General features: G+C 44.0%; 1 protein-coding gene across 16 annotated transcripts in view; it reads right to left on the minus strand.

Annotated features, from left to right (window-relative positions):
* The window catches only part of IL1R1 (interleukin 1 receptor type 1), a 76,450-nt gene that overhangs the window by 16,975 nt on the left and 43,743 nt on the right, over positions 1–15,732 (minus strand). For 3 of the 16 annotated variants that reach the window (XM_014730873.3, XM_070234712.1, XM_070234714.1), the window contains exons 2-3: positions 12,491–12,693; positions 7,167–7,233 (exon numbers count right to left, since the gene is read on the minus strand). In XM_014730873.3, the coding sequence (XP_014586359.3) occupies positions 7,167–7,227 (61 nt within the window). In that variant the 5' untranslated portion in view covers positions 7,228–7,233; positions 12,491–12,693. Of the gene's footprint in view, positions 1–4,949; positions 5,024–5,348; positions 5,451–7,166; positions 7,234–12,490; positions 12,694–15,732 lie in introns of those variants that run through there. The other 13 variants (XM_014730869.3, XM_014730870.3, XM_014730872.3 and 10 more) reach the window with 7 other exon arrangements.

The following is a 15,732-nucleotide window of genomic DNA, read 5'->3' on the forward strand; positions in this document are numbered from 1 at the left end:
ACAACCTAGAATTCTATATCCAGTGAAAATATCCTTGAAAAATGAAGGTAAAACAAAGACTTTTTTCATTATTTATAAGAGCTGTAAAAATTCATCACCAGTAGACCTGCACTATTACCAGAAAAACACAACGAAGTCCTTCAGAAGGAAGGAAAATACTATCAAATGAAAAACAAATCTACACAAAGGAATAGATAACACCAGCAATGTTTATTACATGGATAATATTTTTTTATTAATTAAATTTCTTTAAATATAATCGAATGTTTAAAGAAAGAATAGTAATATATTGTGAGATGTATAACATACAAAGAAGTAAAATGTGTGGGAACAACAGGCCAAAGTTTAAGAAAAGAGAAGTGGATGTACACCGTTTTAAGTTTTTTATACTATATGTGAAATGGTGTAGTATTACTTGATGGTAAACAGTGATAAGTTAAAGATGCATACTATAAACCCTAGAGTAGTTATTAAAAGAGAATCCATTTATTAATATAAGCCAATGCAGGAGATAAAATAAATCATGAAAATTCTCAATTAATCCAAAAAGCAGCAAGAAAGAAAAAAGAATTGGTGGGACAGATAGGAAACACAATAACAAGATCCTAAAGTTAAACCCAAACATATTAATAACCATATTAAAAATTTTTAATTGTCTAAACACCCCAATTGAAAGGCAGAGATGGTCAGACTGGATAAAGAAAGAAGGCTCCAACTACATGCTGCCTAAAACAGACACGCTGTCACACATACACACACTTTAAGTGTAAAGACACAAACACATTAAAAGTAAAAAAAAGAAAGAACATACTATGTTAACCCTAATCAAATAGACAGTTTGAAATTTCCTCAAAATATTTTAGCAAATTGAACCCTGTAATATATCAAAAAAAGATAATGCATTATCATGTACATAACATCCCAGGAATGCAAAGTTGGATTCATATAAAAAAATTGATGAAATTCCAATATATTAATAGATTTTCAAAGAAAAACTACATAATCATCTCAATAGATGCATAAAAAGTATCCATTCATGATAAAAACCCTCAGCAAACTAGGAATAGAGGAGAACTTCCTGAACTTAATAAAGGACAGCTATGAAAAACCTACAGCTATCATAGCCATTACGATCAGGAACAAGGCTAGGATGTCCACTCTATCCACTCCTATCCAACATTGCACTGGAAGATCCAGTTAGCGCATTAAGGCAAGAAGAAATAAATGGCATCCAGATTGAAGGGGAAAGTAAAATGCCTTTATTTGCAGACAACGTGATCATTTATGTACAATATGCTATGAAATATACAAAAGACCTAGAAGGATTAGTAAATTGTAGGATACGTATGAATATGCAAAATTGAATGTTTGCATATACTAGCAAAGAACAATTAAAAACTTAATTTTTTAAATACCACTTACAATAGCATCAAAAGATATGAATAATTAAGAATAATCTGACAAAAATGCATCAGACCTCTCCAATGAAAATTACAAAGTATTGCTTAAATAGACTTTAAAAGATCTAAATAAATGAAGACATATATATTCTGTTCATGGCTCAGAAGACTTGACATTGTTCAAGTGCCAGTTGTCTCCAAGTTGATTTATATCCAATTCAATCCCAATAAAATCTCAACAGGGTTTTTCATAAAACTGACAAGCTGATTCTAAACTTCATATAGAATTAGTCAAAATAAACTTGATTTCAAAAAGAACAAAGTTGAGGGAGCTACACTGCCTTATTTCAACCTTTATTATAAAGCCACAGGAATAAAGACAGTGCAGTATTGGCATAAAGATAAATAGGCCACTGGAACAGAATAGAGATCCCATAAATAAACTACACAAACACATCCAATTGATTTCTTACAAAGGCACAAAGGAAATTCAGTGGTGAAAGGATAGTCTTTCCAAGAAATTGGATACCTTTATGCAAAAAAAAAGAACGTCTGAGGCAGGATTTCCAGTATGGCAGAGTAGGGGTATCCATTAATCCATTGCTCCATAAAAACAACAAAAAGATGGAAAAAGTTTTTCAAAATCAAAGGCTTGCAACATTCAGAACATTTATTAAACAACAACAATACCAGCTTACTCTCAGTAGAATAGCAGGGTTTGCGGCTTTATAACTTACTCTCATTCTATCCTCTTCCCAGCTCTCCTATAACCTTGAAAGCCAGCAGCCTTGCAAACAGAGCAGCTGCGAAGACCAGCAGCCTTGCAAGAGCACACCAGGTTTGGAGCTCCTCAAAAAGTCCCATTCTCAGAGCACTGCCACACTTTAACCTGACTGGCAGCTTCCCGGAAAAGTCACACTCACAGATTGGTGTTGTTATTGATCTGCTCAGAGTTCCACAGGAAAAGCCCTATCCTCAGTACGTCCAGTAAAAAAAGGAAAGGTCAATCAGTGGCAATTGTTTAAAATTCCAGCTTCCTGAAAATTAATACCAGTTGAGACAAACAAGAGTCCAGCCAAAAGGAAGACATGGGGAACTAAATGTCCACACTTTGAAAAGCTCTAATGTATTCCTGGGGAATCTAGAAGAGTGCCCATGTGTGCAGGGCTGTGTACACGCCCAGACAAGACCAAAGAAGGACCAATCCCTCAAATCTGGATGACTCAAGGTCAGGCACAAGCATGAAGAAAAGGCTAAGACAGAGCTGTGAACAGCCTAACCCCTGAAGGCATGCCTCACACACATAGAGCCCCCTCAGCAAAGGGAAAAGACTTATTGGTCCAAATAATCTCAGGAAATCTCATCAATCATTAGCTTTCCACACAGAGACTTCAGTGGCCATACAGGAAACACAGACTTTATGGAATTAGCCCAAGAAAGTTATTAAACAAATGAACAGCAGCAGCAGCAGCAACAACAACCACCACAAACATTGCATATGGTGGGCAGGGCATCTGATTTCTGGAGTTGCCACATTATACCACCTAAAATGTCCAATTTTCAACAAAACACGCAAAGAAACAGGAAAGTATTCCCCACACACAGGGGAAAAAGAAGCCAACAGAAATTCCCAGAGGGATTCAGATATTAGACTTACTAAACAAAGACTTTAAATCAGCTATTATAAATATGTTCCAAGAACTAAAGAAAACCACGTCTAAAGAATTAAGAGAAACTATAACAGAAATGTCTTACCAAGTGAAAAAATGTCAATAAAAAGAAATTATCAAAGAGAACCAAGGAGAAATTATGCGTAGAAAAGTCCAATAACTGAAATGAAAGATTCACTTCAGGGGCTCAACATCAGATTTGAAGTGGCAGAAGAAAGAATTGGTAAACTTGAAGATAAGTCATCTGATTCCTGGAAGATGATCCAGTCTGAAAAAGAATCAAGAAAACCAAACAGAGCCTCAGAGGCCTGTAGGGCGTCATCAATACCACCAATATATGCATAACAGAAGTCCCAGAAGGAAAGGAGAGAAAGCGTCAGCAAAAATATTTGAAGAAATAATGGCCAAAATTTCCCAAATTTGATGAAAACCATTAATCTATATGTCCAAGAATCTCAAAGAATTCCAAGTAGTACAAGCTAAAAGAGATATACTCTGAGATGCATCATAGCCAAACTGTTAAAAGACAGAGAGTCTTGAAAGCAGTAAGAGAAAATCCCCTCCTCACATACAAGGGAGCTTCAGTCAGATCACAGCTTGATCCTCAGAAACTACATAGGCCAGAAAGCAGCGGGTGACGTATTCAAAGTGCTGAAAGAAAAAGACCGCCAACCAAGAATTCTCTATCTGGCAAAACTATCCTTCAAAAATGAAGGAGAAATGAAGACATTCCCAGATAAACAAAAACTGAGAGAGTTCACTGTGAATAGACTCATCCATCAAGAAACGGTAAAGAGAGTCCCTAAGGCTGAAATGAAATTACACTAGACAGTAACAAATCCACAGGAAGAAATAAATAATATCAGTAAGAGTAACTACACAGGTGAATACACAAGTCAGTATGAATGTCTTTGGGCTTATAACTTCCTCTATTTCCTATATGATTTTAAAGAATAACTGCATAAAACAATGACTTATAAATCAATCAAAAGAGAGCAGACTTAAACGTAAAATCTAACAGTATAAAACATCTAGAAAGAAATATAGGAAAATATTTTTGTGACCCAAGGTCAGACAAAGATTTTTTAGATATAATACCAAAAGCACAACTCATAAAAGAAATAAAAAAGATAAACTGGACTTCATCAAAATTAAGAACTTCTACTTTTTGAAAGACATCTTTAAGCAAATGAAAAGACAAACCACAGACTGGGAGAAAATACTTACAAATCACATATATGATAAAGGTCTTGTATTCAGAACACAATAAAGAATTCTCAAAACTCAATAATAAGAAGCCAGATAACCCAACGCAAAATTGGAAAGAGGTTTGGAAATTTCACCATAGAAGATATATGGATGGCAAAAAGCATACAAAAAGATGTTCATTATAATTAGCAAAATCAAATTAAAACAACAATCAGATACTATTACTTTTAGGATTAAAACTTCAAAGGTTGACAGTATCAAGTGTTTGTGAGGATGTGGAGGAGCTAGAATGCTCATGCACCTCTGGTGAGGGTATAAAGTGGTACAACTACACTGAAAGACACTGTGGCACTTTCTTAAAATGTTTCACGTAAGCCTAAGCCTAACATATGACCAAGGTATTTACCTAAGAGAAATGAAAGTATGTGTCCATTCAAAGTACACTAATGTTCACAGCACCTTTATTTTTAATAGTCAAAAACTGGAAATAGCTGAAATGGGCATCAACATGTGAATGGATAAATAAGTTGTGATATATCTATACAAAAGATTACTACGAAGTAATAAAACAATAACTATTAATATATGCAACAATATGAATGGGTCTCAAAATAATTATGCTGAGCGAAAGAAGCCAGACCAAAGAAACAAAAAAAAGAAGAGTGCATACCTTATAATCCCATTTATTTAAAACTCTAGAGAATCCAAATTAATTTACAGTGATAGAAAGCAGATCAATGGTTTCCTGGCTGTGAGGGAGCGGGGAGGGATGGGAAAGAGGAATTAGAAAAGATCAAAAGGAGGCTTTAGAGAATGATGGATATATATTCATTATCTTGATTGTGATGATGGTTTCGGGGTAGATATCTACGCCAACACATCAAATTGTATACTTTAAACGTGTTGTTTATTGTATGTCAATTATAACCTATATATATAAATCTGTTTAAAAACATAGACTTGAAATAAAAGTGGCTAAGAACTTAGCATAGTACCTGCCCAGTGAGAGCTGCTAAGTATTTAGCTACTAGGAGGAGCAACAGCAATCACAGTGATGAAAAGAGCAAACCTTAAGTAAGGTCTCAGACACACTCTTCTATTTCTCTGGCGTTTGCTCCACCACTCCACCAAAATCGTTCTGATCAAGGTCACCTATCACTTTTAAGTTCCCTAAATCAAAAAAACAACGTCATCTTATTTAACACCTGCATTTGACACGTATTATTTGCTCATCGTTGAAACACTTTCTTCCCTTGGCACTTGTCTAGCTCTCCTCCATTTCAGGCCAGTCCTTCACCGGCTCTCTGATGAGTGGAAGCCTGACCACCAATCCCTGGAGGACTATGGGATTCGGTCCTTAAAGTTCTTATCTTTTCTAACCACACCCATTCCCCAGGTGACCCCATCCAGTCTCCTGGGTCTAATGCCAGCTTCTTGTTGAGGTCTCCAAGCCAGACCTCTCCCCAGGCTTCAGCCTGCTTAGTCAACATCACTATTTAGACATCTAATGAACAGCTAAACTTAACATGTCCAGTCTAAACAGTTGAGCTTCCCCATCCCATCAATGGCAACTCCAGCTTGCATTTGCTCAGGCCAAAACCCTCAGAGTCATCCTTGATTCTTCTCTCTCTCTCACACCCACATCCAATCTATCTGCAATCCCTGTTGGCTCTATCCTAAAATATATCCAAATTCTGACTATTGCTCACTTCTCCTTGCTGCTCTAGAACAAGCTACCACCACAGTTTGCCTGGATTATTGCAATAGCCTTCTACATGGCCTCTCTGTTTCTACCTTTGCCTCCCTATGATCTGTTCACAATATGAGAACCAGAATGAGCCTGTTAATATGTAAGTTAGATCACATCTCTAGTGTTGAACATAGAACCCTGCAGTCTGCCCATCTCACTCAGAGTACAAGCCAAGATCCTTAGGAATGTCTACAAGGTTCTACACAATCAACCCTCCACCATCCCCCTACTATGCAAATGATCACATCCTTCACCTTTCACTCTGGTCTAACCAGACTGGTATTTTAGTTCCTGGAACATACCAGTACTCTTGGCCTCAGGGCCTTGGCACATGCCACCTAGAACATTTCCTCACCCCCAACCTGATATCTGTATAGCTGCCTCCTCCTCCTTCAGGTTTGACTCAAAAGTCAACTCAGTGAGGCCTTTTCTGGCCACACTATCAAAAAATTTAACCTTCTGTCCATCCAAATCCCAAAAGTTTATCCCTTCCTTTCCTGCTTTTTTTCTCTCTGTCTGCTTACCACCATACGACCTAATATATATTTATTTATCTAATGTATTGTCTCTCTCGCCTACTTAAATGTTAACCCCATGCAGGCAGATATTTCTGTCTTGATTATTCACTGCTGTATCCCCAGAACTTAGTGCTTGCCACACAGTAGGGGCTCCATGCATTTGCAGTAAGGGAGGTACAGAGGAAGAGAAAATGAATAAACAGAGAGAACAAAGAACTGTCTCTTGATGGTTTTCAGCTGTGTATTCATCAAGCCTGCCCTCAACATCTGTTTCGAATGAAAGCCAGGACTTCCCGTATCACACTCTTCCATCAGCAACAAATCGGGAAGAGGCCCGACTAGACACCAGAGACCCGGATGTTCGCTCTTGCTCTGAAACTAGCTACATGACCTGGGCTCTTAATCTCACTGAGCCTCAGTTTCCCAATCTGTAAATGAGAGAATGAGAAGTGAAGGTGCTGAAAGGAACATCCAACAGTACCGTTCTGTGACCAGGAGGCTCTGTGTCCTGGGATTCAACAGACAAAGGTAAGAAAAACGCCTCTGTTAGGGAAGGTACTTCATGTATTCTAAATAGATTTTCTTAGCAGACAAGAACCCAAGGAAATGCTTAACTCACCGGCCTCCAGAGAAGAAATCAGCAGAGCTATGAAACAAACAAGCCTGGGTAACACTTTCATATTCTCCTGGAAAAACAGGAATGGAAGAAAAACAGAAAAATGTTACTATTCCAGAAAATCTCTAAAACTACATACACTGACTGCCCACCTGCCCCACCCTCCCCCCAAGTCATACTGATGGGTTAGTCTCCCCACGTCATTAACGTGCTCACGCGTCATGAGAAGAGGGCACAAGGGGATGGAGATTTTCAATGGAAATGGGGACAAACTCAAACTCAAGATTAATAAAACTTCCATCATTTGCCCCAATATTCATCTCTAGTCTTGAATCCCATTTAAATTTCCCCAAAACCTAATCTATGCTATATCCAAAATAGACTATTCTCTAAACCCTAAACCATGTCGCCTCTACTTAATGGGGGTTTGTTCCCACCTGGAATGCACCCCACTACCAGGACCCACTTGCAAAAGTCTCCCCACACTTTCAGATCCAGCTTAAAGCTACACCTGCACTTTATAAGGTAAAACACTAAACCATTTGTACGAAATGATACAGCTACATAGAAATACACCCAAAAAAGACTATAAGAAATGATAACAAACTAAAATTAGGTTAGTTTTTGTGGTTGGGTGGTTTTCCCCTTCTCCGTGGCTTTCTATCTAAAATTTCTACAATAAGGATGTATTAAGCTTATCACAAAGAAAAATACGAAAACAACACCTCCACAGCCCCTCTGAGTGGTTTAAAGGCCCAACCGACAGGGCATCAGCTACGACAGGGATCGGTCAGTGATCCGGCTGCATAGTAACTGAGGTCCTAGTCACATACGGTTTTCATTAATAGCACTTTGTCCATACACATGGCAGGGGACATCATCAAATTAAGCACTTGATTGATTGATGCTGGAAGGAAATCATGCCCATTGCCTTATCTATAAAACAACGTCACTGACATAGGATCAATTGAATGTGAACAACCTCAGTTTTGGCTGCTTTTCTAAACTTCTCAAGCCCAAGTGAAGTTAATGTTCATTGCAGCCTCTTCTCCTTTTGGAATGTCCCTGTTAGCTGCTCCTGAGTGGGGACCCTACAATTACGTGCAACAATTTCCAGCCCCGCACCTCCAGTGAACTTCTGCACTAATCTATTCACAGGCCCATGAGCACCTCAAACTCAATAGGCCCCAAACCCAACTCATTCTCTCCCACCAAACTTGCTCCCCTCCTCAGTGACAGGCCGAGCACTGCACACCCGCTCAACGAGAGACGTGGGCTCAAGGATCCTGACGCCACCCCAGCGGATCTCCCACCCAGCCCTAACCAGTCCACCTCCTTAGATCACCAAGTGGCCCTGTCACTCAAGGCCACTGCCGAAGCCTCTTTAGCTCAAGCAATCACCATCTCCTGCGTGGATTAATTACGGCCACCAACGGCTCCTTTTTGGTCTCTCTGCCTATGGATTTATTGCTTCCACTCTATCCAGAGAACCTATGAACTCACAGTTACCGAATGATCGTTTCAAAACACCTCATTGGCTCCCCAGTGCCCCGAAAAAGCCCAAACTCCTTAGCAAACACATGCGGGTCCTTGTGCTGAGGCCCCGCCTCACCTCTCCAGACTCAATCCCCACCTCCCTCCCCAGCCCAGTCCCCAGTCAGCCGTCACCCTGCCCTGTTCTCCAGCCTCAGGGCCTCTGTCTTCACCATGCCCTCCTCCCTTCACCTGGCCACCTCCCACATCCATCAGCTCTCAGCCGTGTCTCCCTCCTCCCACCCTGCGCAGGGAGCCCCCAGCCCCCTTGCCTGGCTCAGCCTTCCTCCTCTGGGCCCCCCAGCAATCTGTGTGTATGCCGATCACAGGCCTTAGCAGACTTTACTGCAGTTTCAGCAGGACAGGAAGCCTCCTGAGGGCAGGCACCAGGACCTTCTTATCACTGTACCCACAGCATCCATCACTGTGCGGGGAACTTGGAGGCACTTAACAAATTCTCGTGGAACAAATGAAAAAATGAACAAAAGAAGTGGCTAGCCCCTCTACCTGACCTCAGGGGCAACATCCAGGGTAGACCATGTAATTTCATACTTTGAGAACTTCTGTCCATTAATTTTTATAGGCGATGAAATTTGCCTATACTCTTATCTGAAGCTATAACTACAAACATAACATATTTCAAGTAAGGGGCCAGCACGGTGGCACAGCGGTTAAGTTTACACATTCTGCTTTGGTGACCTGGCGTTCACAGTTTCAGATCTCAGATGTGGACCTATTCACTGCTTCTCAAGCCATGCTGTGGCAGGCATCCCACATATAAAGTAGAGGAAGATGGGCACGGATGTTAGCTCAGGGTCGGCCTTCCTCAGCAAAAAGAGGAGGAGTAGCTCAGAGCTAATCTTCTTCTTCAAAAAGAAATATTTCAACTAAGACATCACTAATTCAGACTGTAATGACATGCAATCATTTGAATATTAGCTGAAAAATGTTCGCTTCAAGAAGTGGTATTAAGGGGCTGGCCCGGTGGCACAGCAGTTAAGTGCACACGTTCCGCTTCAGCGGCCCGGGGTTCGCTGGTTTGGATCCCAGGTGTGGACATGGCACCGCTTGGCAAGCCATGCTGTAGCAGGCGTCCCACATATAAAGTAGAGGAAGATGGGCACAGATGTTAGCTCAGGGCCAGTCTTCCTCAGCAAAAAGAGGAGCATTGGCAGCAGTTAGCTCAGGGCTAATCTTCCTCAAAAAAAAAAGAAAAAAGAAATGGTATTAAAATGTATAAAAAACACCACAATGTGATTTTTAAATAAATGCAGGGGAAAAAAGACTTTCTAATCATGAGAGACACCCCCGTCCATAATCTCGTCAGCTTACCCCCGGCATGAGGACAATGATTGCTAAGCCTGGTTCAAACCTTGAAACCTCCCTCAGAGCAGTAAGACCGCATTCCTTAAATATCCTGTAATGCTGACATTTTATTCACCTAACTTGGCCTCCCAAATTACCCTAGATTAATAGATTATCATATTTGCCTTTAACCTATATTCAAATTATTAAAACCAGCTTGAAGGCTGTGGAGTCTTACGGCCTGGCTTATTACCTCTTCCTGTAACTGTGAAAGTGCTTTAAGTCTCTATGTTAAAGAGGAGGAAAGTAAAGAGTTAAAATGTTTCCCAATTACCACTTTCAGGACAATCGGTGACTCACGTTAATTTATCAACAGCAAAATAAAGGCACCATGAAACCAACTGAACAAGTGAACGCTGCCAGCTGTTAGTTCATGAGTTACAAGATCTGGCTTATTTGATTACTAGGCAGGGGAGAAAGAAGATGCCAGACTGAATTTTGTACAGAGTACACCTCGAGACATAATTCCAAATTAATCATGGGGAAACAACATTTAATCATTCCAAGTCCAGGGCTGGTGGCCTGCCACCAAAGGGCAGTGTGACCTTGGACATGACTCCTCCTTGGGCCTCAGTTTCCTCATCTGTACAGGTGGGCGATGACTCAGGTGATCTCAGACCCCTCCTGCTCTGATAGTCTATAAAACACAGGCGCCGAGCCCCACGGGTCCAGGTTTGACTTCGCCTGCCCCAGGACTGCTCTGGGAAAAAGCCTCAGAGGGGGAGTGGCCCCTTCTCCTCAGCAGGCGGCTTTCTCAGAACCCCAGGGCAAGGGGGTCAGCCTCAGGCCATGAGATGGGGGTCGAGGGTCACATGACCTAAGGGAGAGAGGATAGTGCAAAGGAAGGAGGTAAAGATGCACCCAAGACTAAAACTAAACATGCTCCTGACGAAATCAGCACAAACTTCATTATGCCCGAAACAACACAGAAATTCTGAGGGTGAAGCCAAACCTGACTAGCCTTCATAGTGCCAGTAGCGGAAAGGCTGGCCAAGCCAGGAAGTCCCTCAGCAACATGTGTGTTCTACTGCACGCCAGGCAGAGTGCTAGTGCCAGAGACAAAAGTAATAAAATACAACAAGAACCTGCTCCTCAAGATGGCCACAATTGAGGCATTAGCCTCACGTGATCACAAGATACAGCCCACAACCCCATCAAGGACTCAGCCTTGGTGCCTCAGTTCCCCATTTGACAAATGGGGATGACAGTGACAGTATTTGTTGTTGACGGCTGGGGTGAGGATTGAACGAGTTGTCACATGTGAAGGGCTTAGAACATTGCCGGGCTAATGGTCATACTCAAATGTTAGCTATTATAAATCACCCCATGCTCGGATGACAAATATAAGTTTTGATAAAAGGTTTTCAGATATCCATTCATTTATTTATTCATTCACTGCCAAATTCAACAACTGTATATGGGATATCTACTACCTGTCTGCATTCACACTTGGCTCTGGAAACAAACATAGGAATAATGACCCAGGGTCTGGCTCAAAGAGCTCATCAGCCAGCAGGGGAAGTGGGCATGTCCACAGTTATACAGTGATGGGGAGTGTCGATGGGTAGAGAAATGCCCAGGGCACAAGGCAAAACAGGGCCCTAATTCAGCCTGGAGGCAGGCTCCTGGATGAGGTGTACCTGAGGCTCACGGGGTGGAAGGGGCGGGAGGAGGGGATCAGCATGTTCGGAGCATAAACCAAAGGTAGGGTACCAAGAGGCACAGGTGGGGAGGCTGAAAGTGCCCAGAACACAAACAGTCTTGCAAGGAGTGGGGACTACAATTTGCAGGTGGCAAAAACACCACTTAAAGGTTTTAAGCCACGGGGTGGCATATGATCAGATGTTCACTTTTTATAGAAATTTTGGCACCTGTATGGAATATAAACTGGAGACAAGAGGGGAGGCAGGGAGAACAGGCTGTCGCGGATGGGATGTCCAGATGAGAGAGGATGCGGGCTGAGCCAGGCAGCAGTGGGGGACAGACAGAAGGGGGCATAGCTGAGACCCCCTCAGAGGCAATAAGAGAGGAGTGACTGAGGAAGTCTGGGCTGCCCCAGCGCTGACTCACTAAGGTGGGGACCAGCGTAAGGAGGGCGGGTTCCAGCGGCCACAGAGAGCCCAAGGAGATGCCCAGAGGTCGCTCATAGCACCACTGGACCTGGGTCTGCTGGCACTAGGTGAGCAGTGTTGCTTCCAACTGAAATGGAGACTTGGAGGGTGAGGGGAAAGTTAAGTGACATGGACAGCGAGGCTCGGAATGTGCTGGAACCACAGAGAGCTCAGACACTGAACTGGGAGCCATCATCACCCAGGTCACAACCGTAGCTAAAGTGACCCTGAGAGTGGGTGAGCAGGAGCTCTTACTGAGGTCGCAGACCCCTTCAGAAATCTGATAAAACCATAGAGCTGCCCCAAAGAAAAACGTACCGACAAAAATAAAGTACTTTTGTATACAAGGGGAGAGACCCCAAGACCACCTGAAACTGACGTTGGAGGACTTCCGCTGCTGAGGAGAAAAGGTCGCGGGCCCCTGGAGCCAACAAGCCCTGTTACCGTGGAGGAGGCCTTTTCTCGTACAAGTGGTCCTGCTCCTCAGGAGGGAATCACCGTCTTTAAGGGGGCGTGTCTACCTGGGGAGAGAAGAGCACACATGAGCATAAGCTTAAATGAAGAAGCTTAAAGTCACCGACAGCCACACACATCTCAAGAGGTGGCCAAAAAAAAGGCCAAAACAAGCTTACAAAAATGAGTCATAAGTTTAAAGAGCATATGTCCCACGGTCCTTTGAGACAATGGTTTCAGAAAATGAAGTCAGGGGAGCGAGGAATACAAAGAGGTTGATGTCACCAGCTCTTCTCGATGGAATAGTCACAGCTGCCACTTTGCAAGACATGGGGATGCAACAGTGGATCAGATCACCTATGGGGATCTCATGGCTTAATGCGCCTGGAGAACACAGCTCAGAGAAATGCATCACATGCCAGAAAAAAATGAACAGCCCTTTTTTATTTATTTATTATTTTTGGTGAGGAAGATTTGCCCTGAGCTAACATCTGTTGCCAATCTTCCTCTATTTTGTATATGGGACGCCACTACAGCATGGCTTGATGAGTGGTGTGTAGGTCCACACCCAGGATCCGAACCTGTAAACCTCGGCCGCTGAAGTGGAGCATGTGAACCTAACCACTACACCACCAGGCCGGTCCCCGAACAGCTCCTTTTTAAGAAAAGGCACACTCGCTGAGTCCTTGCTCTTTCTTAGACCAAGCATATTAAGATACCTGCCTTCCAAATTACATAATTTGAAATAACTTCAAAAAGCTGAGCTGTGACTGCCCTGCCGTTATGCCTCGTCGACATCTCACCATTCCTTCCCTGGTGTTGCACTTTACTTTTAGTATTTTGAAGTCTAATTCTTTTTTTCAGCTCTGAATCACTCCCTTAGGCCTCTGAAAAGCTTGTAAGGCCCAAGCATAAGGGCTTTCAATGCCCAGTCAATAAAACAGCCTGACTAATTGAATGCCAAGCGTTTTGCTCGGACTAAATGTTCTAAATGCCACCTTATTATTCACTTTAGACTTCAGCACACAGCACGTCATTAAGGTGTCAGAGCACAGCGGCTCAACTCCGTGAATCGTGACACAGCCCGGAATCAGAGGGGACCCGCTGATCTTCCTGTTCCGGCCCCAGCATGGTCCTTCCCCATCTCGGTGAGTGTGGCCAAAACTGACCGCAGCTGAGGGCAATCACTGGAGAACATCGGAGAAAGTAACAGAGCGGGCGGGGCAGGGGAGGAGGCCGGCGAGAGGGTGAACTTAGTTGGCAGGCCCAGGAAGCCTTTTGCAGAGGAGTTGACTCCCCACGTGCCCCTTAACTCCTTCCCCTCCCCTCTTCCTCTTGCCCCAGAAACTTCTTAAAAGAGTTCACTTTTTATTCTTAAAGGCTTTTCTGTTCACTGCCTCGTCCCCATCCCTAGTGCCCAGCCCCCCGCTGCCTCCGACGCCCACTGCTCCTCTGAAGGCACTGCCTGCGCCACCAGAGCGCCTAGCTCCTCAGCGCCAAGGGCCGCAGGGTCTTGCTCTTCCTGGTCAGCTCTGCAGCACCGGGCCGCCCATCAGCCCTCCTGGCTGCTCCTGGGACAAGGGCGACAGCACCCACTCTCCTGCCTTCACCTCCGGGCTTGCCACTCCCTGCACAGGCTCCTCGCACACGCACACGGTCAGCACCATAGCCTTCTGCCTCCGTGATGCCTCTGTGGTGCTTCCCGGGACTGTCATTCAATTCGACCCTTCCTAGTCGGCCAGCTCTGAGCGAATCCTGATCAGAAGCCCTTCCCAGGGGCCCCTGCAGACACCTCGTCCTCCACAGGCAGGAGCGCCAAGTCACACAGGGTCTTCCTGGCACAGTGCACCGGCTGCCTCAGACGTCTGGCTCTGGGACCAGGGCTCTGGCAGCAATGGGTGGCTCCCTTGCTTGCTGGCCTTTCTGATCTGGGCCAGGGGAGAGGGCAGCACAGAGTAGACCCTCCCTGCTCCCACAGTCCTGTGAGGCAGGCCCCATCCACACTTCTTGCATGTAGTGAGAGAGAGGGACAGAGGAAGGAAGAGAGGGAGGGAGGATCGGAGGGAGGGAGGGAGGGAGCAAGGAAGGAAAGAAGGAAGGAATCCACCCTCCCACCACCTTTGCCTGTCATTGCCTAGGAACAAAGACCTGGCCAAGAATCAATGACGGCAGAGGATGGAATATGGGTACTGTGAGTGGGTCAGAGAATGGAAATGCAAGGGGAACTAGTACGGGGCTCTGGCGATGACCAGGAATCCTCCTGGGGAAAGCAGGATGCTCCTTGAGGGGTCAGACAGAGAGCTCCCACCCAGAGGTGGGGAGGGCCCTGCGGAGGGGGCCCCAGGAGCAGGATGGAGGTGGAGACCCGTTAATGCCAGAAGAAGAACCCGGCAAATAAGCCTCCTGCCTCAGAGGCTACCCAGCAAAGTCCGCTGAGATTTTAAAATTGACTTACAGTAAAATTCAAAATGTGCTTTTAGAAAATAGCAACAATGAAAAGTCACAGAGTTATTCCACCCGGTTATTTTTCAGATGACTTTTCCACATAAGATAAATCAATTAAGTTAAGGGGAAGGATTAACTCCCCAGATAAATTAACAAGCCCTCACATACTGCGCCCCTTCTACCCGCAGCTGCAGCGACACCTGTATTCCATACGAAGTCCCGGGACTTGCTACCGCCCTCCCCATAGCAGCTCCCACCTGATGTGCAGAGGCAGGCGGTGCACTGAGGAACTGACGCCCAGCCTGGGGCAGTCAGCCGGGGCATGGCGGGTCACCCAGCGGCCTGGTCCGGTCACTGCGGTGCAGTGGTGTGAAAACAGGAAGAACAGCTTTCTATGACATTCATATGAAAAAGCTAGATACTGTGAACTTCTGGAGTAGAATGCCCAGTGCTTTTTAGTGATCACAGGATATCTGGAAACATGGGTATATCACAACACAACTATGTAGCACAAGGGACTTACACACAAAGCTACTTGTTTGTTAAAGAGAAAATGAAAATGCACACTGGAGGCACGAAGCAATTTCCTACTAGACCCAGAATGAGAGACTTCAAGGTGAATTAAGTTACAGAAGCAGAGATTAAATATAAGAATTTCCAAG

This window comes from Equus caballus, chromosome 15 (assembly GCF_041296265.1).
Source record: "Equus caballus isolate H_3958 breed thoroughbred chromosome 15, TB-T2T, whole genome shotgun sequence".
Taxonomy (NCBI): domain Eukaryota; kingdom Metazoa; phylum Chordata; class Mammalia; order Perissodactyla; family Equidae; genus Equus; species Equus caballus.